We start from the raw sequence: 24946 nt of genomic DNA, 5'->3' as shown, positions 1-24946 counted from the left end.
AAATATATGTCACCAGTATGACTGCTTTGATAGCAAATTAACCAAATGTGACGTATGGTGAAGTTTCCAAGCGTTAATTATTAGCATGCCTTTTTTTTGAGCGTTACTTTTGAATTTCTGTAATACTTTTTAAGAAAAATATAACTGTGGCTTCACAAGACATATGAACTTTGTCACAAGAATAATATATGCTATGCTTTGTATTGATGGAAGAGTGTTATTTTTTTTGTGCGACTCAAGAAATAATATCTCAGATAGATAATTGAGGAAATGTTATAAATGGTCCTGAATTATTGGAGTAGGTCTAAAACAGTGCACTCAACTTAGCTGGTTGGGCGTGTCAGTTCTATGGTCAAGTTTGCGAGTTGTCCATTCATCCTTCTTATAGGCTTATTTCTTTTTTCGTTTTATGAAGAACAATTTATGAAACTTAAGTTGCTTAGTCATCATATGATGCTCTACATAAAAAATAATAATTAATATTATTATATTTAAAAAGTTATTTCGAATACATACAAAAAAGAACTCACGGAAGAAATGTGTCGCGGACAAATTATCCTCGAGGCAAACAAAAATATGCTTATAAAAAGAGGACTAGCAATGAATCCATTTTATCATTCAATAATGGAGCTACAACATTTTCCCCTTTTTCTTGCCACTTTTCTCACCATATTGCCTCTCATTTTCACTGTGAAGTTATTATCCAAGAAAATACTAGCAAAAAAACCAACTCTAAACTTGCCTCCAGGTCCATGGAAATTGCCTTTCATAGGAAGCATTCACCATTTAATTGCAAGCCAACCACCTCACCATACTCTTAGAGACTTAGCCAAAAAACATGGCCCCTTAATGCACTTGCAGCTCGGTGAGATCCCAACGGTTGTTATTTCGAGTCCTCGTGTAGCCCAAGAGATACAAAAAACTCAAGATCTCGCGTTCACAAATTGTCCCGCTTTTAAGTATCACATAAACTATTCAAACATCGCGTTTGCACCTTATGGAAATTACTGGAGACAAATGCGTAAATTATGCACGTTGGAACTATTGAGTGCAAAGAATGTTGTATCATTTGCCTCTATTAGGGAATAAGAAGCATTCAATCTTGTTCAATATGTTGAATCAAAGTCTGGATCAATTAGTAATCTTACAGAAAAGATATATGCCCTCACAAATGCTGTAATTTGTAGAGCAGCTTTTGGGAAGAGGAGAAAAGAAGAATCAGTCTATTTCATTTCTTCGATAGAGGAATTCTCACTAATGATAACAGGTTTGGACCCTGTTTTTTTCTTTCCCAATATCTCAATTTATGCAACACACTTTATGTTTTCATCTGTCGAGAAAAAAAAGTCACGTTTCTATTCCAATTTATTTAACACACTTTTTTTTTAGTCTGGCTGCCTTCCGTCGGCATACCAGTACGTACAATTGTGTTTTTAGTATGATTGCATTTTCTTTCCAATTATTTACTAATAGGTTTGGACATAAGTGAGGTGTTTCCTTCACTCAAGTTTCTGCAAGTCATCACTGGGACTAAAGAAAAATTATTGAAACTTCACAAAAGGTTTGACAATGTGCTTGACATGATAATAGAGGATCACAAGTACAAGTTTGATGAAGAAGAGTCATCAAGAAAATAATGATTTAGTTAATTTGCTATTAAACCTCCAAGAAAGCGACACACTTGATTTCTCCTTCACTACAGACAATATCAAAGCAGTCATACTGGTGACGTATTTCTTTTAATTTCTCAATACATATTCACGTAAACTCATAGATTACACTCGAGTAGTAATTATAAATAATGCGTATATATGCAGGACATGTTTCTAGCAGGAGCTGATACTTCATCGACTGTTCTTGATTGGGAAATGGTTGAAATGATGAGAAACCCCAAAGTTCTGGAAAAGGCACAAACAGAATTGAGAAGAATCCTCAAAGGAAAAATCAGAGTAACAGAGAGTGATTTGACAGAAGTTAGTGTTGTTCATCTTGTATTTCTAAGATACTTAGAACAAAACTTTGAAAAACTTGATAAGAAACAACAAAGTTTAAAAAGTATTTTTAAACTAGAAAGTTAAAAGAGAAAATAGAACCAGAAACAGATTAGAAACAATATACAAATATTTTTCTCAAAGAAACAAAATCGAACCCATTGAGAACAATGTTCCCTTAAGAAAATTATTATCCTCAAGTACCCGAGGTTAATGGAATATATCCTCACAGGATAGAACGATCTTACTCACCGGTGTATCGTACCTAAAATCCACGGTATCAGCGAACCATTCAACTATAGTAAACTACACTTAGAATACTAGATTTAGTAGTAGTAGAAAAAGTTCAGAAAAATTCGTTCAACTAAAATGAGAGGAAATCCATCAATTTGTAGAAGACAAAGGGTAGTGTGAAAATGTTCTTATTGTGTCTTACCAAAAAGGTCACAAATCTTTGTAAAGGTCACAATCTTTCGGAAAGGTCACAACCTTTCATAAAAGTTACAACTTTTCATAAAAGTCACAACTATTCATAAAAGTAGCAACTTTTCATAAAAGTTGTCAATGGAGGCCGAAACTTAAACCGGATGCTCTACAAAGATGTCAATGTAGCTGCTGAAAGAGTCCTAATCGATCCACGCTCATAAATGTCCTTGGAACGCTGTCCACACTTAGCCAATCAATGTAAGTGCTTGGAACCGAATCAAAAATTAAATTCAAATCGCGAAGCAAAACTAGCGTCACCGACTCAACTCGTGAAGTCGTAACATTGGAGAAATAAGGATAACTATCGTCGGAGCAAGCGTATCGCCTAGATAAGGCCCAACCTATCAGACTCAAGTCTGCTACACCAGTCTACATGGATCTAAGTCGGCTGAGCGACGTCGAGGTAAAACTAAGGCCTATCGGATCCAAATTATGTATTTCTAAGGCAAGCCTTAGTCAAACCTAAACTAAGGCCCAACATACTTCACATAAACAATTATCAAGCATACAAGCACTCCACATAGCAAAAAGGGTCAATTAATAACGCAAAACATGCTCACAGTTACCCAATAATTTTCGAAAGAGGCTGAAACATGATTTCTAAACACTTATGCATAATTCAATCACTACCACCCAAATTCCAACTAATTAACATGCATTCACACTCTCAAGCTCAATCTAAGAGAGGGAAACCGTAGCCTACCGGTAGGCCGATCACAGGCGCTCCAAAATCACTTCTCTGAAGCTTTCCCTATCCAAACGGCCTCGAAACGCTGCTCCGCTATCAAAAATAGAGTCAGAACGTTATTATGGTCGTTTAGACACCAAAATCACAACAAACGGAGATGGGTCAATTTTGGAGTCAAAACGGGAATCGTGGGACCCGCACCGAACTGTCCAAATTTGATTCCGTCAAGACACCCTAAACAGCACCCCAAACTTGTATTCCAAAATGGAACACAATTCGGGATTCAAAACAAGCAAAAACCAACAAGCAAGAAAATCACATTTTAATCAACTAAAAAAATAAACAACAGCAGTCCAAACTTGAAATTTATAAGAATCTAATGGCGTCCAGAACTCCTTGAACACTCCACGACGATGCCACGATAATTCTCAACATGTGGAACTTCGAATCACCCAAAACCGAGCTAAAATGAGTGAGATATGACCAAAACAATAATGCCAAAAACAAAAGCTCGAAATAAGGTACATCAGTTAGGTTATCGCAAAATTTACCTCAAACTACGTGCACCCAAGAACTTTTGAATACTCTACCGTGAATCCACCAAAAAAATGAAGCTCCCGCACTTCGAATCACCTAAATCGGTTGAGAGATGAGAAAGTTATGAGGGTTTGAAGTTTGGAAAAATGTTGCTGATTTTCTGCAGTTATAGCAGATTTTCTGCAATAATTTCTAAAACTAAAAAAACTCCGACGGGTTGCTCCGATCTCGTTCGGAACTCCGTGCACGCAAACGAATATGCAACCACATCAAATTCGATATTTCGAACTCAATGGCACAGTCAAAATTTCCATACGAGGTCATCTTGACAAAAGTGGGTCCCACACCCAAATGTCATTTTAAGTCAAAACGCACAAAAGAGCTAAGAAATATATTGAAAATCTCGAGACACAAAAGAAAGGTCTATCTAGACCAAACTTGACATTTCGGAGCTAACCGCACTGACGAAATTTTCATCCGAGCGCGTTTACTCAGAATGTTTACCAAAGTCAAACTTAGGCTTAAACTTAAAGTTAAAATGCCTAATCGCACCGACTCACACTAAAAACCTCGGGAGTTATGCCGACCATGCTAGTAGCCTAAAATGACCCTTTTGAAGCTTATGGAATCGTCAGAATTAGATTCCGATGTCATCTTCTTGAACTTTTGATCGAAAATGATTGTTCAAGCTTCATTAGCTCCAAAACACTAAAACTCACACCATAACCAAACGAACGACCAGGTGATCGAACTGTCAATCCTACATGAATGCTTTAAACGACACACAGAAGGCAAGACACAGAAATGACCAGGAGGGTCATTACAATTTCATTCTTTTCCATTCTTCATATGGAATAGATTGTATCTTGAACAAACAAAATTGCTTTCTTTCTGAAAAGACAAAACTTTTTGTTGTTCCCTTTTGCAGTAAGGATAGTTCCTCCACGCAAGTCTTGTGGTAAACTTGCACTTATAAGTAATGCAATCATCATTTTCTTCAAAGTTCATTTTTTTTTCATTCCATTAGATTTAGGTGAATAAGACAGTAGTTTGATGGATAAATCCATTTTCCAAACATATTTCTGCAAAATGAGATTTATATTCTCTATCCCTATCACTTCTTATATTTTTCCCAACTGATTTTCAACTTCAATATTATATTGTTTAGACCTTTCTATTGCTTCATCCTTACCATTCAGCAAATAGACATAGTCGTTTCTAATGCAATTGTCGATGAAAGTTATGAGATACTTTTTTCCGCCACAAGATGATGTTGACTTCATATCACAAATGTCAGTGTAAATCAACTCTAAGGGATTAGAATTCCTTTCAACAGATTTATAAGAATGTTCAGCATATTTAGATTCCACACAAACTTGACATTTTAATTTATTGCACTCAAAGTTAGACAAAATTTCTAAGTTGATCAGTTTTCCTTACAAGATTTTGTAATTGACATGCCCCAAGTGTTCATGTCACAAACAGTTTGACTCAAGCAAGTAGGAACAGATAAAAATATTGAGTTTGAAAAACTCTCCGTGAGATAGCTTTTTCTCACAAATATTTTGTTCCTATTTCTTACAATTTTGTGTGATACAAACATTGTTTAGAGTCATCACCTTGTCAAATGTCCTTTTCGGAAGGACATTTCCATAACTTTCAATTGGTTTGTTATAGAACTACCCTTGAACAAAGTTTCATCGAGTCCAATAAAGGCACTATGGTCCAAATGCTTCTTTTACAAAACATGAAAAATGACTATTCAGCAACATTCTCTATACAAATACTTATATTTAATAGACATATCTTTTCATGAAAAGTCACAACATTTTAAGTGACATCTTTTCATAAAAGAACTCAATCATTTTGAACAAGTATACATATAATTTGATAGTTTCATACTAGTCATACCATATACTAGTAAAAGAGAAATTCAATGACCACAATATCAAATATACTCCAAGAATTTTGTGGGTCTAACATAATACAAAAATATCATAGAATTTAATATCATAGACCCCCCTACATTTTAAATATGATCTCAAAAATATTTTTCAAGTATTTAAAATAGTTTTTTCACATATTTTTTTCTCATGCTATTAAAGTGTCATTGGCAACATGAAACCTCTTTTGAAAATATTATTCAACAAAAGAATTATAGTGCTTCAATTCTCTTTGACAATCTTTACACAATGTCAAAGTTCATTTCATAGAGGCACAAAATCACAAACTCTAAGTCATTGGTATTTTTTCCTCTATCACAAATAGACATACCACTTAATATTTAGAATACTAACAATAAAGACAATTTTTTTGTATAATTTGTTTCTATATAACAGTGAAGTTTATAGAAAGTCAAAAGTACAACATTGACTTGTTATGTGAAGTTTTCATATTCTTCAAACCAATAGCATAGACTAATTTATCCAGAGTAGAAAACTACAAAAGTTTTTAGTCTACAAAAATCAGACAGAATCAAATTTCACAAGGAGTACAGAACTACATTTTCTTTTTGGTCTCCAAACAAAATTAAACATATTCTTAGAGTATCACATAGATATGCTTTTCTTTTCAAATAGCCCTCCAACTACAACATTTTGACATACTATTTTATCAAACAAAAATGTGCATCTCTCATTCTGCAAACTAAAGAATTTTAAAGGCAACACTTTTTGCCAAGGAAAATTCATTCAAAAATCATATGGTTTGCAGATCTTTTTCCAAAGACATGCATAATAAATATCAAAATTGTTAACTTTTAGAAACTATTTTCCTCCTTAGATAAATAATAAGAAGGTTACCTGGTGTAATCTTTAATCGAAATATCATCAATTCTTCTAGTACATTCTCACTTCGACCTTACTAAACAAAACACCGAATTATGGAGAAGTAATACATTAATCTTCTACTTCCATGCAGTGGCGGATCCAGGATTTCTGTGGAGGGGATTCGAAATATAAAAAAGTAAACATGTGAAAATTACAAGATAAAAAACTGAGCGAGATAGGAGGAAATTAGTAATCTGAATCCAATAAGTTTAACTTGTCTTGTCATGTCGCGTTTAATTTTTTTTTACTTTTACCCTTTTTCATCAAGCTTTTTATAAAAAATATTTCTTGTGCTTTTTTTCTTTTTTATATTGCAGTGTTCTACTCTATTTTTTGAATTTTTTTTAAATTCAACCACTAAGATTTTATAATATATTCATAAGATAAATAATTGACATCGTCGATTTTTTAGTTCATTTAATTCAATTTACTAGGTTAGTCATACGTGAAAAAGACAAATGATGAATAGAACAAATAAGTTTATTTTAGTTTTCATCTTTTTAAAATCGAACTGAAAAAAAAATAAGAAAGAAATACTATAAAATTAAGGGGGGAACATCAATTAATTATATTTTATTAAAAGATTATACACGACTTTTAAATTTCTTCATTCGATTAACTTTAATCTAATTTATTTTATATAATATTTTTTGTAAATTAATTTTAAATTTAATAATAATTCATCGTTAGTACATGGAAAGAGACTTATGTAGAAATAAAAAGAGAAGTATAAATAAGAAGAATAAAAGACAAAAGTATCTAAAATATGTCTAATAAATTTAAACAAAGATAAATTGAGAGAAAAAAATAGCATAAAGAGAAAAATAATGATAATAAAAATAATAAAGCTTTACATTGAACCAAAAACAGTGAGACATTTCATTGAGTTGGGATTTGAGCCTGAAACCAGAGTCCATTCAACCTTCCAAAAACAATGAAATAGAGTTGGATTTGAGCCCAAATCAAGAACCCATTCAACCTTTCAAAGAAAAAAAAACAAATGGGAAAATGTTGCAGGTGGGAATCAAACCCAAACCCAAACCCAAACACTCCCGATTAGAGTTGAACACCTTAACCACTGAGCCATGCTTCTCTTTATATTTAAAGGGGTTCATTTTAATATATGTACTCATAAAATCACAAATAGACCTTATATATACAGTGTAATTTTTCGACGAGGGGGTTTGGGTGAACCCACTGACCTCCACGTGGGTCCGCCCCTGCTTCCATGATCTCTTTCTCTCAATCAGTAGAATACAAGAAATACCAACAGTATAGTAATTTCCTTAAGATTATTGTTCATCTTGTATTCCTAAGATACTTAGAACAAAACTTTGAAGAATTTGGTAAGAAACAACAAAGTTTAAAGAGTATTTTCAAACTAGAAAATTAAAACTAGTAGAGAAAATAGAATCAGAAAAAGATTAGAAACAATATAAAAATATTTTTCTCAAAAGAAGAAAATCGATCCCACTGAATGCAGTCGCCATAAGACGGCTTTTCTTTTTTTGGTATGCCGCTCCACGAGCAAGGAGTGCCATGCACGAGCGGAGCAAAAAGAAAGCAAGGGAAGTTCTTCTCTTTTTTGGGGGAAAGATCACTTAGCGCAGCGGAATAGGAAAGAGAGCGTCGAGCACAACTTTCGTGTCACCCGAAATCCTTTTTCATTAGTTATAAATAGCTCAGATGTGACTTCTTTGCTCGGTTTCGGTTGCTTGACTCAATAATGGCCCTTCAAAGTCATTGACTCCATATTTAGGGAACGGTTGAACTCCTTTTTTCTTTTTCAAGTTGTCGACGGTCATGTTCTTATATTTCTTTACTATTCCGTACTAAATTCCTTTGTTCACCAATGCACAGTGTCCCCTTAAGGAAATTATTCTCCTCAAGTACCCGAGGTTAATGAAATATATCCTCCCATGATAAAACGATCTTGTTCACCGATGTATGGTACCTAAAACCACTGTGTCAGCAAACCACTCAACGGCAGTAAAATACACATAGAATACTAGATTTAGTAGTAGTAGAAGGAGTCTAGAAAAATTCGTTCAACTAAAATGAGAGGAAATCCATCAATTTATAGAAAACAAAGGGTAGCGTAAAAATGTTCTTATTGTGCCTTATCGGAAAGGTCACAAACCTTTGGAAAAGTCACAATCTTTCGGAAAGGTCACAACCTTTCATAAAAGTCACAACTTTTCATAAAAGTAGCAACTTTTCATAAAAGTCACAACTCTTCATTTTCCATTCACACCATTTAAAACCCAACAGTTAGCTACCTAAAATTAGTAATTAAAGAAACCTTGAGGTTACATCCACCACTTCCTTTGTTACTTCCAAGAGAATGCAGAGAGCAATGTGTAATTAATGGATATGACATGACATACCTATTAAAACTAAAGTAATAGTGAATGCTTGGGCAATTAATAGAGATGCTGAATATTGGGAAAATGCTGAAAGTAATTACAAGTGTAATCGTGGTTGTTTTTCTTTTGTTGACAGTAATGTATGCTCTGTATGTCATTGTATTGATAACAGAGTGTTTGTTTTCTAACTTTGGATCACTATAAGTCAATACTATTCTTTCATTTAGAAAATTTTGTTATTTAAGAGACTGTGATGTAGTAATTTGGAGGTAAAAAACAGAATTAGACACGTGAACGAATCAGAGAATGATACGTACAAAATAAGGCAGATCTAGATCAGTTGTTACATCAATAATAATAGTACATAGACATGCCTTTCTAACAACGACCGAAAGAGTAACCACATTTGCAGAGTACATGAATTCAGGATATTTTAAATCTGTGACACTAACAGACCTGCCTAGCTCCGAAATCATGAGATAAGATATGTAGGTGTGAGTGGAAAAGATAGGGTGAAACACTCAACCATTTCCAGGAGAGTTACAATCTGTTATGTAACAGACACAAACATGAGTAAATTAAATGAGAGTGAGTGGAGATTTGCGTAACAGACACAAACATGAGTAAATAAGCTTATACTTTCAGTTTTTTTGGTGACACTGCCAGCTAATAAAATCAACACGGTGACTCAGACTCATTATATTCCATTTACACATGCATGTTAGTACTCTTTCAATTTGATTTTGAGTAAACAAATCGGAATCTGCAAGTCCTCATTCTTGGACTAGTTGATTTAAACATATAGCGATCAGCTCTTGGAATGGTTCATCTAAAATGCATGCATGCCTGCATTTCCTTGTTATTAGAAAATAGTTGTTTGAGGGCTTGAACAGACACATTTGTTCGTGAAATTAATCCCAAGCATCATCGTACGTACTTCTTTCCACAACGCCAACTATCAGTAATGGGTGGCATCTGCAACGTAACTTTGTGTCCCAATTAATTATTATTGAAAGTATATAACGTTATACACGAATCGTCCTAACAAAAGGAAAAGTCGTGAACCGTCTCATAAATATGTGAAAGGCAACTGATTTGACGTTAATATGAAAAATTGGTCATATAATTAGGACAAGAAGGAAACGATTTCTTTAACTAAACTTGGCTTGCAATTAAATGGTGAATGCTTCCTATGAAAGGCAATTTGCCTGGAGGTAAGTTTGGAGTTTTTTTTTTTTTTTTTTTGCTTGGATAATAACTTAAAGAGTGAAAATGAGAAGCAATATGGTGAGAGAAAGGAAATAATGTTGTAGCTTAATTATTGAATGAGAAAATGGATTTGTTGCTGCTCCTCCTTTTAATTTTGTAAGCATATTTTTGTTTGTTTCTTGGATGATTTATTGAACACACATTTTTCTTTCAAGGTGATTTCGATGATAAAATATATCTGTATGTGAACCCCATATTATAAATTTTAAATTATTATATACTGAAAGTTACGGCCTTAAAACATTTTTTTTTTTTGGCTCATTTGTGTTAGAATCAAGATTCACATGGATGATAGTGACGAGTAGATTAATATATAAAACTCTTTTATCAGGGTCAAATGGGGTGGGCGGAGGGGGGTTTATTAAATGGTTTAATTTAAATTTAAAAAATTAATCAAATAAATAGAGTGACTTTGTAAATAAAACACTCATAGTTGAATGATTTTGAGCTAAAAAGTGAAGTTGATAGTTTTTTGAGTTAAAAATTAAGGTTAAGTGACATAAGAAATGAGTTCATAGTTAAGTAATTATTTGAGATATTATCTTTAATGGTGACAGAATAAAATTATATACTCACTCCATCAACTTTTAATTGTCATGGTTTCCATTTTTAGAGTCAAATTATAAGAATTTTCACTAACATTTTACTATGTATTTTTTCATTATATTGATATGCAAAAAATTGCAATTTATAATACTTTTCGTATAATTTTTGAATATCTAAATTTTTTGTTTAAACTATCAAATTAATGATATCTAATTTAACTTTGAAAATTAGTCAAATTGACTTTCGAAAAGTGCAACATGACAAATAAAAATAGACAGAGGTAGTATATTCAGCTGGTTACACCTTCCATGGAGTGTTTGAGACTGTCAACTTCCTTGCACAACTCCTGCATCCGAGTATTGTGATCTCCCATTGTTACAGATCAGAGAATCACTTGCTCTGATACCAATGATGCGTACCGATAAATTGGAAAAGAAATTGAACTAAGCCTAAAGAGCAATTGCTCTTGAACAGCTGGTTCTGTAGAACAGAGGAATTGAGAAGAGAAAGAGAGAGAACTGTTATTGATCTTTTACAATTGGATACCTTTACAATTGGGGTTGATCTCCTATTTATACACGTGAAGTAAAACAGACTCCCATAGTCAGTTATAACTAACTTGGCTACAGTGTTAACCGACTAACAACTAACACGTGCTACTCACATGACCACTAACCGAACTAACGACTTATCACTAACCGAACTAACGACTTATTTTATTAATTAGTCTCCATTTCTCTTCTTTCAATTTTCCCCAAGTTCCTATTTGGATTAATGACACATGACATAGAATGACTAAGATTTAATTTCCCAAAGTAAATCTCTATCCAAAATTGAACTAATAAATACAATATATATTTAGTATTAAAAATTATTATAATCTCACAATCTTAGCAACATATTATTTTGTCCATAAATATAGGGAAAAAAAGATTCTTCCTAATTTCTTTTTTTTTTTTACGTGGGGTTCTTTTTAATTTTCTTTTAAATAATGAACTGCTACCAAATATAGCTAATGTTAATTTTGGAGGAAATAGGAAAAAAAAAAGGTGAAATAAAATAGGAAAAATAATACTCTTCAATAGCTAATGGTTAAAAAGAAAAATTCAAGGAAAAAATGCAATAAAAATATTAACTTAAAAATAAAATAAAATAAACATCCTAAGTAAAAAAAATTAGGAAGAAAACTTTTTTCCCCTAAATTATGAACAAGATAATATGTTGTTAAGATTGTAGGGGTTATAGTAATTTTTAAAATTAAAAATATAATATATTTATTAGTTGAATCATGGTTAGAGATTTACTTAGAAAAAATAAATCTTAGTCATTCATTTTAACCTATGCATGTGTCATTAATCCAAATAGGCAATTGGAGAAAATGGAGAGAAGAAAAATGAAGAGGAGCCGAATCCGTATATTCATAGACGATTTGCTTACACTAAACGCATTTTGATTGGGTTAATAAAATAACACAATGAAGTACTCTCTTGTTTTTCGAGAGTCAAACAATTTAAATTTGATTGAGAATTTACTCATGAAATCTTCAAATTTTTAAAAATGAAATTTATATATTGGGAAAAGGTCTGAAATATATCCAAACTTTGATCGAAATTGTTATAACGATACCAAACTTTGGAAAAGACCTTTTACCCCATGCACTATTTAATAGTGTATTTTAAAGGTATATATGTGCCCACGTGGACATCATAAATATTGCATCATTATAAATAGTAACGTGTCCACGTGGGCACATATATACCTTTAAATTACGCTATTAAATAGTGCAGGAAATAAAGGTCCTCCATAAAGTTTGATATTGTAACAACAATTTCGATCAAAATTGAAGTATTTTTCAAACCTCTTTATCTAAAATATTTGCTATTTTTCTTTTTTTGTTCTCCATACAAGTATTTTTGCTATTTGTTATATGTGATAAACTCATTTTAAAGAGAAAGTTCAAAATTGCAATCTAAGACAAACTCAATTAAAAAACAAACAGAAAACAAAATAGAAAAGAGAGAAGTGTTTATAATATATTTATGAGAAAATAATATATTGTTATAATCATGGTATTGCTACCTTTTTTTATGAAATATAAATTATCTAAATCATTATTATAATTTTATTTTAATCAACTAAATTTTAGCTATTAATTTTTACCTAAGTCATATGTCTCACATTCCAAGTAAATATTTGAGAGTCGGATCCCCTTTTTGAGCACTTCAACTAGCAAAGTATTGTATGCCGATTACCGATTACGCTTTTCCCCCAACAATTACTGCATCATAGTCTGATAAATAACAAAATTTTCTAAATAAAAGCATAGTATAGGGATTCATAGTTAGAAACACAAATACAACACAAAGATATACAGAGCGTACATTATTCTCAGCAAAGAAAAACAACCACAATTACACTTGTAATTATCATCATACTCCATGATCATTAGAGGTAGCAATAACACACAAATTATATTTTCTACTACAGCTAGAACCAGGAGTTTCAGTAACATCAACATCTTCAGGCTTCATCCCATTAGGCAGCTTCCAGTTGAAATGGTAAATAAGTTGAGCTAATGGAAGCTCAACATTTGATAAACCAAATGAAATTCCAGGGCACATTCTTCTTCCTCCGCCAAATGGTAAATACTCAAAATTCTGTCCCATAAATTCCAAATTATTACTACTACTCCAATTTATGAACCTCTCTGGTGAAAAGCTCTCAGCATTTTCCCAAAATTCAGCATCTCTATTAATTGCCCAAGCATTCACTATTACTTTAGTTTTAATAGGTATGTCATATCCATTAATTACACATTGCTCCCTGCACTCTCTTGGAAGTAACAAAGGAAGTGGTGGATGTAACCTCAGAGTTTCATTAATTACTAATTTTAGGTAGCTAACTTCTTTCAAATCACTCTCTGTTACTCTGTTTTTTCCTTTGAGGATTCTTCTCAATTCTGTTTGTGCCTTTTCCATAACTTTGGGATTTCTCATCATTTCAACCATTGCCCAATCAAGAACGGTTGCTGAAGTTTCAGTTCCTGCTATAAACATGTCCTGCATATATACGCATTTATAATTACTACTAGAAACGGATCTATTGTAATTTATGAGTTCACGTGAATATGTATTAAGAAATTCGAAGAAATATGTCACCAGTATGACTGCTTTGATATTGTCTGTAGTGAAGGAAAAATCAATAGTGCCACTTTCTTGGAGCTTTAATAGCAAATTAACCAAATTGTTTTTTCTTGATGACTCATACTTTTGCTGCAGCTTCTGCTTGTGCTCCTCTATTATCATGTCAAGCACATTGTCAAACTTTTTGTGAAGCTTCAATAATTTTTCTTTAGTCCCAGTAATGACTTGTAGAAACTTGAGTGAAGGAAACACCTCACTTATGTCCAAACCTATAATAAATATTTGGGGGGAAATGCAATTACTATTTTTTCAACTGTGGTATACCGATAGAAGGCAGGCACATAAATGGGCACGGATTAAAAAAGAAAATGTGTCACATAAATTGGGACAGAGAAGAAAAGGTCCAAACCTGTTATCATTAATGATAATTCCTTAATCAAAGACATGAAATATGCTGATTCTTCTTTTCTCCTATTCCCAAAAGCTGCTCTACAAATTACTGCATTTGTGAGAGCATATATCTTTTCTGTAAGATTAATAATTGATCCAGATTTTGATTCAACGTCTTGAACAAGATTGAATGCTTCTTCCTCCCTAATAGAGGCAAATGATACAACATTCTTTGCACTCAATAGTTCCAACGTGCATAATTTACGCATTTGTCTCCAGTAATTTCCATAAGGTGCAAACGCAATGTCTGAACAGTTGTATGTGAAAACCTTGACACTTAAAAGCTCAGGACGATTTGTGAATGCTATATCATGAGTTTTTAATACCTCTTGGGCTACACGAGGACTCGAAATAACAATCGTAGGGATCTCACCGAGCTGCAAGTGCATTAAGGGGCCATGTTTTTTGGCCAAGTCTCTAAGAGTATGGTGAGGTAATTGGCTTGCAATTAAATGGTGAATGCTTCCTATGAAAGGCAATTTCCATGGACCTGGAGGCAAGTTTAGAGTTGGTTTTTTTGCTAGTATTTTCTTGAATAATAACTTCACAGTGAAAATGAGAAGCAATATGGTGAGAAAAGGGGCAAGAAAGAGGGGAAAATGTTGTAGCTCCATTATTGAATGAGAAAAAAGACTGGCTGCTAGTCCACTTTCTATAAGCATACTTTTGTTTGTATTTGATACCACTCCATTCCATTTTATATGCCATTTCTTCCAATAAATAGTTAAATCACAATACTTGTTATTTTATAAAATTTATACATAATTTTTCATAATTTACCTATTATATCCTTGATAGAGTAGTTAATTAATCTTGAAAATGTATTCATCATTTATTATAAAATTGATTTAAGAAAATATTAAATAAAAAAAAAAAAAAAAAGTTACATCATTTCTTAATACTAGCACAAAGTAGAAAGATGATATATAAAATAAGACGAATGGAGTAATTTATTGGATATGCGTTTTCTTTGAAGTTGATTTATTGGATAATCTGTAACTCTACTATGGACTTTTTTCTAGAAAGACAAGTGGCAAGACACTTGTTCTCAAGAAGATCATTCAACCGCCAACACATTTTTTACAATTACCACTTCTCCAAGTAAAAAATTCTTTCTCCAATATTTTATATATTTTGGCTGTGTAAATACACTTCAAAATAAATTTATTTGAAATTAATACTTACTTACAAAAGGTTACTTAATTATGAATGTTTTACTTAAAAAGTCATTCAATTTTAAATATTTTACTTATAAAGTCATAAAGTTATTTAATTATTTTTTAATTAAAATTTATTTACGTTAAATTTTTATTTGTAACAAAAAAATTTAAGAAATAAAAGAATATTCATTTTAAGTTTAAACCATTTAATGACTCTTTTATTTTACTCTTATATTCTACTAAAAGAAAAAAGTTTCATGACCCACCTCAAATTATTACATTTTCACCGAATTCAGAGAAAACTCACCTCAAAAATATACATGCAGTTGCTAAAAAAATAAGCTATCCAAAGTTCATTATTTGATCGAAAATTAACAGAAAACATACCATATCAAATAATTATTAATAAAAAAATATATATGAATAGAAAGGATAAAATAGTGAACCTGATTTTAATAGGGTAAAAAAAATTTAAAATATGATATAACTCTTTTTTTAGCGGAATAAGAGAAATAAAAATGTCATTAACTAGTTTAAGCGAATAAATTTTTGTTAGAAATAAAAATTTAATGTCAATGAATTTTATTTTTTCTTAAAATCAATTAAATAGGTTGAGTGACTTTAAAATAAAATATTTATAGTTGAGTGATTTTGTAAGAAAAACACTTATAGTTGTTTGAGTTTTGAGTTAAAAAATAAAATTGAGTGACTTTTTGAGAAAAAAAAATTCATAGTTAAGTGACCTTTGAGTTGAAAATCAAAATTAAGTGACTTTCTGAGAAAAATATTAATAGTTGAGTGACCATTTGAAATATTCATATTTGAGTGACTTTGTAAGAAAAACACTTATATTTGTGTGAGTTTTGAGTTTAAAAACAAAATTGAGTGACTTTTTGAGAAAAAAAATTCATAATTGAGTGATCTTTGAGTTGAAAATCAAAATTAAATGAATTTCTGAGAAAATAATAATAATTAATAACCATTTAAGAAATTATCACTTAAATATCTTTACGTGTTGCCCATTGTATTTATGATCCAGTGAAAGTTACTTTAAACTTAAATATTGACACATGTTGTATTATTTTATTCTCATGAAAAGCATATGTCGGATGAGATTTCACATGTATGTAGTGATGACTGATGAGTGACTAGAGACACGATAAAAGTATATATTTCGTAAACGGTTTGCTTATTATAACTCGCTTTGATTGAGTGAATAAAATAACACAATGAAGTAACAAATACGTAATCAAATTGAAATAATAAGATAAGCAAATTGAATATAATGACTTAATAAGTATACCAAATTTATATTCAAACAATATACCTTTAAAAGTTGTTGAAAATAAAAATTGAAAAATATTGAGTAAAAATAATAATATTTAACATGTGAGAGAAAAGACCACTAATTATTTTGAGCTAAACAAGAAAAACAAATATATATTTTTTAAGCTATCTTGATTTTATGCCTATTATTAATTATCATTACTATTATTAATTTGTTTGTTAATTTAAATTCTATTTTTTATTTTTATTTTTATTTAACAAATATTATAACTCGTAATTGTTTAATATTAAAATTTGAAACATAAAAAATAAGATCGTAACTAATTGGAGTTATAATTAGTCTTATACATGTCAATTATAAAAATTTCTTATTAGAAAATCTCTTAAATCCTTCAAAAATTCATTTGAGGATTATTCTTTTCTAACACAACCAACCAACCAATTATAAGAATCTTGCTTTTTGAAAATAAAAAAAACTTAGAATTATATTCATTGAAAATAGACCACATGGCCCCTCATTATTCCATAGCTATCCACATATCTACCCTCTTTTTATCCAATTTCATATTCCATTGCCTTCGAGATCAATTCAAGTCACACATGGACTTGGCGGATTTTAAATTTAAATATTATGTACGCAAGATTGAAGTATTAGCTACTGTCATTGATTTGATTTACTGAATTTGAAATTTATTTAATTAAAAAATTATTTATAGGGTGATCATTTGTCTCCCAAAGATCCCAATGTGCTGCATATTAAGTTATATAAGTGGATGATTATGAAATAACTTATATGGTAATCATTTGTCGCCCCGAACTTTCATGTGAATTTAATGCCAATTAAAGCGTGAACAATATATTATGACTAGAATAACTTCTCCACGAAATTATATATAAGAAAAATCTCATACTAATTCAAAATAGTTTTTTCTAAGCATATATATTTTCCAATTTTCATATCTTTCCTCTTTGATGCTAACCCCAATAAAAAGAAAACATAGAATACCATTCATAATAGTATGATATAACACTAAAATTTCATCTTATTTAACTAACATGCTAGAAAATTCAAAAGTCTATATTTATTCATTGCTATTACCCTGACACCTAAAAATAATTTGATCTTATCCCAATTTAACATCATAAATATCTTAATTTTATCTCTATAATCAAATACAAAATATTTGATTCCATCAATAAATCTCACACATAGGAAGTGGGAACCCAATTCTTGAGGCCCCAAATTCCACAACTCAAAGAATTTTTCTTCAAAACTTGCAAATTAAGCAAATGGCAAGCAGCCCCTTTTATAAATAGCCCCAAAAACCTCATTCATTCCATTGCATTCACCAACAAAACAGAGTTTTTGAGATCCTCCATGGCAGAAGTGATCCTCCATGTTTACGACATAACCAAAAGTGACGGGCACAACGCAGTCAATTTCGGTGTAGTCCAAATGAACAGGCTACTCAAAGACACCATCTATTTCGGCGGCATCTTCCACACTGCCGTCCAAGTTTACGACAACGTTGAATGGGCCTACGGGTCTTGTGAGAAAGGCAGCGGGGTTTTCAGTTGCCCCGCTACCAAAAATCCCAATTACACGCATCGCGAAAAGATTGTATTGGGCAGAACAGAGTGCTCTGCCCACAAAGTCAATCAGATCTTCACGATGCATGGCCTGGTAACAAATACAATATGGTCTCAAGGAACTCAAAGCATTTCTGCGATGAGTTCCTTGAGAAACTAGGGGTCCCAAAACTACCGAATTGGGCTAACAGATTTGCTAACATTGGTGATATTGCAAAGGAAGCAGCAGGGATAGTAGTTAAAGCTAAAGACAAAGCGTCTAAACTTGTGTTTCATCCGGTTGATTTTGCTTTCAACATGACTACTGCTAATAAAAAGTCTAAAGCAATATTTAGCCCAAGTGAGTTTGGGTTCAGCTTAAATTTTGCTGTTAAGAATTTCAAGGTCGCTGCACCGGTTATCCGCTCCGATCGATGACAAGCCATATGCACGTATATGCTCAATAAATTGACACTACCATAAGAAAAAGAAGAATTTAAGATGTAACCTCGTAGTTTTCTTAAGTTTGGTTTGTCTCAAAATAATGTACCTACTCTGTATGGTTTATATTTAGATAAATGTAACTTTGTCTACTTTGTTTGTATAAATAGAAGAGTGCTTTGTATTTTATAATCAAATACTTGCACCCTCTATATTATGAAAATGATTATATCCGTAACAATAATATAAATTTTTGACTAGAGGTCTAAGGTTATGTGATCATCCCATTGAAAATGGATTTTTCACAATTTTCTAGAGTTAATGACTGTCTATTTTATGTGACTATGAGATTGTTCCATAGATTCACTTTCTGAAGTTAGAATGTGTTCTGTAACAGACATTGAGAACAACAAGTCCAACAAAGAAAAATTAAATCTTGATGATCTTTGCTAGAGGAAAAAAAGAGGCATAAATGTGAAGTTCTCTATATATATTTGATTAAAACAATGTAACGGATGTTGGGGCCTGAATCTAATTGTTGAAAGCCTAGAAAGTTTGTACCACGAAATCAGTGTTGTGTTGGAGTTGGGATTTTTGTACGGCTGTGTTGTCTACAGGTAATTATTTGAGCACACAATTTGGATTTGTGCACATTTATAGTCCATATTGCTAAGGACACAATTGAGATTCTGAGTTACTCCATCCATTTTAATTTGTGCGATATAGTAAACCCGGCAAAGGTTTTAAAAAAAAACTTTCTTGTTTATGCAAGAATTCCAAAAATTATGAACGGTTTGCGTACTCTAACTCGCTTTGATTGAGTGAATAAAATAACACAATGAAGTAACAAAGACCTAATCGAATTGAATTAATAAGATGAGCAAATTGAATATAATTAGTGAAAAACCACATTTACACTTTAAAAAAAAATAGTAATATACAGAACAGAACATACATTATTCTTAACAAAAGAAAAGCAACGATTACATTTACACATTACGCGGTTCGTTTCACAGTGCACAAGAAACCAAACAATTCAACAAAATCAAAGCCAACTATAATTTCTAATTTCCATTGGTAGTAAGTAGTAGAGTATTACTCAATCCAATGCATGGAAGTAAAGCACAAACAAGCAAACCAAGAAACGTGCCATCGACGAGCAGAAACATCAGGCAACTGTTCAATTGAAGATACAAGCAAACATTAGTACTATGTAGTGGCTAGAGAACACTACTCTAGCAATCAAAAGAAAGAGTCTTCTGAATCTTATAGGCAATTGACTTCCTCAAATTCGCAAGCTGAGTGTTATCTTGCTCAATGGAGTCAACGTCCCAATTCAAAACGTTAACCCCAGCCATTAGTGCCACGATATCCTCTTTCACCTCTTCTTTCCTTTTTGAATCTCCTCCCTCGTCATACACCGTCAATTCTTTGCTCCCAGCTGCCAATGATGTAGTCAAGTCTTTTTTGTACACTAAATGAATCCCACACCTCCTCACTTTGTTCCATGGCTCTTGTCTTAGGCTAATTGACAGGCAACAACAAACCTTAGTCCAATCTTCAGTTGTGAACTCGGGGAAGAGGAGACGAAAAAGATGGAAAGAGATATAAGCTATCCACAAGTGATCACATTTGTACTCCTCCCCCATCTTTGAAGCAGCAGATGCTGGAGCACTTTCAAATGTGTATTCTCGGTGGTTTGGACTTATCAACTTGAAAGTAACACCTAGTTTTGATTTTGGAACAAGGCATTCGAAAACAAATGAGAATGCAACCCCTGCAATGTTGTCTTGCCAATCTGTAGGTAGCTGGACTGAGATTGATCGACCCATTTTTTGATAACCAAACCACTCGGGGATTTTTCCTCCAGCAATCAGTATACTAAATTGACTATAAAAGGTGGAGTGACCCTGTTGTACAATTAACAAATTTGATCTCTTGATACTTTATTTTGGAAACATAATAATTTTATAAATTCATGAAATGGAGACATTACCTGGAGAAGCAAATGAAGCAACAAATCCGCAGCGCTAATGCTGGTTTTTTGGCTTTGTTGGTACAATTTGAAACAATTGAAAAATGAGACCTTTTTCAAGAATGCATGTTGCGGTGAAAGATTTCCAAGACTCTGCAAGGAAAGGCACTCATTTGCCTCTATCATTACAATACTCCAGGGAAGATCAGGCAAGGCTTCAAGGCTTTTGCATTCATCCACTTTCAGGACCTTGAATTGCTGTAACCCATATATTCTTGATGGAAATTCATTAAAATTATTTCGGCTCAAATTTAACTCTTCCAATGAGGACAGCTGCCAAACATCACCAGCGATTTCATCTACCAAATCAGAGTCACTAAGATCTAGTTTCTTTAAGGCACACAAACCAGATAATGATGGTCCTGATATTTCTGGCTTCTTATTTCTTCCAGTATTTAATCGTCTTGTGATGCGCCTGACATTTGGCAGTGAAGTTAACTTTAGATTCAAGCGAAAGCTAAAACTGTTTTTCCAGAACACCTTATCTTTTTTCCTTTTCTTGCATCCACTGAAAGAAAGGATTTTCAAGTTTTCCATCTCCGAGATGGTTGATGGTAGCTTGCTAATTGCAGTTCCATCTACAAGTAGTTCTTCTAAAGTTTCCACTTGTCCAAGGGTTTCTGGCAATGTCTCAAGTTTTGAACAGCCAGAGAGATTTAGAGTCCTGAGACATCTCAAACCACAAATGCTATAAGTTATACATTCCAGATCCTTGCAATTCCTGAGGTTTATGGACACAATCCCACCGAGATTTATGATGGACTCGGGTAGCTCTTTGATTGCAGTCCCTTCCAAGTGAAGTTCTGAAAGCTTTGGCATTAATCCTATGATTTGAGGGAAACTTTCGAGTTTTGTGCAGTCCCACAGAAGAAGCTTTTCCAAAGATTCGAGATGGATGTTATTCGAAATACTCTTTAGCTTTGAGCAGTGAGACAAATTCAAGTACTGAAGCCTTGTAAGATCTCCAAGTGATCTGTGAACTCCTATCAAGTTCGTACAGTTGCTCAGGTTCAACTTTTCAAGATATGGCATTTGGCTAAAGTTGGGAGTGTTAACTAACCCTTTGGAGTAGCTGAGGTTCAAATACTTCAGCTTGTCAAGATACTGTTTAAATCATGAAACATATAATAAGTGATTTATTTTGCCTAATTGCAAGAGAAAAATGAAGGCTCAATGTAAGGTAGATATCTGTTTGTAAATTATTTTAGAAAAAATATGTACGAACAATATTTATGAGGGCAATGGTACCTTATCTTCTGGCAAAAGTTTCAAAATTTGGCCATGAATTAGTTTAAGTCCAACTAGCTTTTCTCCCGCAAAGTCTTGTGGAAGTGAGGCTGAAGGGAAATTGTGCCAACTGAGCCATTGTAACTCATTTGGAAGATGACTCGAACCTTTACGGAAGTAAGCATTCTGGATTTTCAGAAGACGTAGATTTTCCATACCCTTTAATGCTTGTGATCCTAAGTTCATCTTCTGCTTTTCAGAGTACGCCAATATTATTCCCTCAATTGCTCCGGTACCCTACACATTTAATAAGAAAAGTTACTAGTAATTTTTATTTTTACTTACGTCAACGACTCTCTAGTTGTTGTTCAATATATCAACCATGTAGTGTAAACTTACTGATTTCTTTGACATAACATCGCATATGTTGTCAGGAACCCACAACCTGCTGAATTTCTCTCTAGGATGTCCATGGCGAACCATGTACCAAGCGGTTTCTTGAACTAAATCATGCATCTGGAACCTGTCATCATCAGATATGGATAAAAGTGATCTTTGAATAAGTACTGGTACTCCAATTTCAGGTTTGAAACCGAAAGCAAGGAGTTTTCTGGTGACAGGTTCTCTTCTTTTCGCCTTGAAGAAACAAGCAATGTCAAGCAATATTTGCTTGTCTAGATCATTCAATGCATCAATGCTCAATTTAAGTTTCCCTATCACATCATCATGGGGAATTTCTTTCAGCCTCTTCAACTCGCTCTTCCATTCTGCTTTTGATCTTTTATGTAGAAATGAACCCAAAACTTTGAGAGCCAGTGGAAGGCCCCAAGCACATTGCGCGACTTGTAGCGCCAGTTCAGAAAAATCACCTTCCGGCTCACGTCCTTTGAATGCAAACTTGTTGAAGAGCATCAAAGCCTCATTAATCCCTAAAGGACTAACTTCATACACATGATCCACCCCATGGGACAATAACAATTGCCTGTTTCTAGTGGTGATGATGATTCTGCTCCCAGCTCCGAACCATTCATGCTTTCCAGCCAAATAGTCTATCTGCTCATCATTATCCACATCGTCAAGAACGACCATCACTCTTTTATAGCTCAACCTGTTCATCAGCAAACTGGTGCTGGTGTAAAGATTGTCTTTACTCTCTTTCAATGTATCAGAAATCATTTTTTCTGACAAAGGCTGAAGTCCGGATTTTGTTGAAACTTCTCTAACATTATCAAGAAAGCAACTACCTTCGAACTCTTCCTGAAGTTGATCAAAAACAGCTCGCGCAATAGTTGATTTGCCAATGCCTCCCATACCCCATATCCCAATTATGCGAACATCAGCTTCAGAATGCAAATTCATCATAGATATAACATTTTGTACATGGGGCTCTATGCCCACTAAATGATCTGCAACTTTAGGTCGTACACGCCCTAATCTTTTTAAAATTGTCAAAGCAATCTGTCTAATGCACCTTGATTCATGCCTAAAAGAAAGATAAAGAAATAGTATCAGATTTGCAATCCAAAATGTTATAACTGGTGCATGCTGCATTTCGATTTCCCTTAAATTCAAATATTTTCCAAATGTCTGGGTTTGATACTAATGTTTTCTTTTATAATCAACTCCATAAATTTGAGTTATTTTTGAATCGAACACTAATTGAAGATATACCTATTGGACGCACACTACTGGCATTGCAGAGTACAATTTTTTTTTCTTCATCCTCTCTCTGCCATCACCACCATAGCCACTGCCGCCAACTCCACCACTACATTGGGCTTTTTAATTATAGAAACTCGGGAAAGATTAACATTTTCCGATTTTATCGAAAGTCATTTACACATATGACATAACAAACAAAACTGAATCCAATTTTGGCGTTCTAATCACGAAAAGGGACCCAAAAAAGACCCACAATATTTTATTCATTATTTGTCAAGAACTAGAAGAGTAGTTTTATTCATCCTCTATCTTCCGCCGCCACCAAAAACAAACATCTTCACCCCCAATTCCAACAAGTCATATTGAAGTGTGAATGTGTTAAAAGAATGACAAAAGTCCCACATCGATGGTTAATGAGATGGGTGGATTCCTTATAAGGCTTGGGCAATTCTCCTTCTTTTGAGCTAACTTTTGGGATGTGAGTTAGGCCTAAGACCTAATTTAACATGATGGTCGAGTTTTGGAGCTTCATCAATTCGTCGATTGTAACAGAAAGAGCATGTATTTTGCAGTTGCCGCAGGTTATACGGTGGTGGAGAATTGAAGAAGAAGGGGTTTTTTTTTTCTTTTTTCTTTTTTTTTTTGGAATTTTCTCCGTAGCACAAATCGAGGGATTGTTTTTGTTAGATAGATTTCAATTTGATTAATTTTTAATAAGGGAAAATACATAAAAACCCCCCTGAACTTGGCACGAAAACTTACTTTAGTACTTCAACTACACGGGTGTTTATATACCCCCCTAATCTCATTTAAAGTGAATAAATACCCCCCTAAGAATACAAAACCAGTCTCACAGTGGCAAGTATACTACACACGCGCCAAGTCATTGCCATATCAACGCCACATCATTGCCACGTCAGAATCGTGTTGGAAATCAGTTTTAAAATTTAATTTTTTTCCCTTCTCTCTCCAATGGATGCACTACCTTCCACCTCCATTAGTGTTTTCTCATTTCTTGCTTGATTATCATTAATTTTCACTAATGACTTCTCTATTTTCAACCTCAATATTTTCTAACAATTTCACTAATTTCTTTTGAGAAAATTCTCATACATTTTCTATCAATATCCATTGATGTGAGATTGCAACAAATGTGGACCTACATTGAATTTTTTACCGATTTATTGCTCTCTTTGGTATTTGAGGACAAATAAATCAACTGAAAATGTAGATGAATTCGATCCTTTAGTAAAAAAAAAAA

General features: G+C 32.9%; 2 protein-coding genes and 2 pseudogenes across 3 annotated transcripts in view; 2 read left to right on the top strand and 2 right to left on the bottom strand.

Moving 5' to 3' along the window:
• Positions 1-624: 624 nt before the first annotated feature.
• On the top strand, positions 625-9084 carry LOC125847426 (premnaspirodiene oxygenase-like; annotated as a pseudogene).
• Positions 9085-13054: 3970 nt separating this feature from the next.
• Positions 13055-14940, bottom strand: LOC125847647 (premnaspirodiene oxygenase-like). The gene is made up of 3 exons (XM_049527293.1): positions 14264-14940; positions 13870-14123; positions 13055-13770 (listed from the first exon to the last, which is right to left on the bottom strand). The coding sequence occupies exons 1-3, from the start codon at positions 14916-14918 to the stop codon at positions 13141-13143; spliced, it is 1539 nt and encodes a 512-aa protein (XP_049383250.1). The 5' UTR covers positions 14919-14940; the 3' UTR covers positions 13055-13140.
• Positions 14941-18075: 3135 nt separating this feature from the next.
• Positions 18076-19012, top strand: LOC125847665 (deSI-like protein At4g17486; annotated as a pseudogene).
• Positions 19013-19734: 722 nt separating this feature from the next.
• LOC125847631 (TMV resistance protein N-like) overlaps positions 19735-24946 on the bottom strand; it is a 7395-nt gene continuing 2183 nt past the window's right edge. The window contains exons 1-5 of one of the 2 annotated variants that reach the window (XM_049527269.1): positions 23695-23803; positions 22423-23506; positions 22045-22320; positions 20758-21900; positions 19735-20671 (exon numbers count right to left, since the gene is read on the bottom strand). In XM_049527269.1, the coding sequence (XP_049383226.1) occupies positions 19997-20671; positions 20758-21900; positions 22045-22320; positions 22423-23385 (3057 nt within the window). In that variant the 5' untranslated portion in view covers positions 23386-23506; positions 23695-23803 and the 3' untranslated portion in view covers positions 19735-19996. Of the gene's footprint in view, positions 20672-20757; positions 21901-22044; positions 22321-22422; positions 23507-23694; positions 23804-24946 lie in introns of those variants that run through there. The other variant, XM_049527268.1, reaches the window with a different exon arrangement.

This window comes from Solanum stenotomum, chromosome 12 (genome assembly GCF_019186545.1).
Source record: "Solanum stenotomum isolate F172 chromosome 12, ASM1918654v1, whole genome shotgun sequence".
Taxonomy (NCBI): domain Eukaryota; kingdom Viridiplantae; phylum Streptophyta; class Magnoliopsida; order Solanales; family Solanaceae; genus Solanum; species Solanum stenotomum.
The sequence above is the reverse complement of the archived record's forward strand: the minus strand, read 5'-3'. Positions and strand labels throughout refer to the sequence as shown.

What these genes read in the sequence shown, in the direction of transcription:
- LOC125847647 (XM_049527293.1), bottom strand. Translation starts at nt 14,918, where the DNA reads ATGGAGCTACAACATTTTCCCCTCTTTCTTGCCCCTTTTCTCACCATA. An exon ending in ATTATCATTAATGATAACAG is followed by an intron (nt 14,124 to 14,263) that starts GTTTGGACCTTT and finishes TATTTATTATAG; the next exon opens with GTTTGGACATAAGTGAGGTG. An exon ending in ATATCAAAGCAGTCATACTG is followed by an intron (nt 13,771 to 13,869) that starts GTGACATATTTC and finishes GTATATATGCAG; the next exon opens with GACATGTTTATAGCAGGAAC.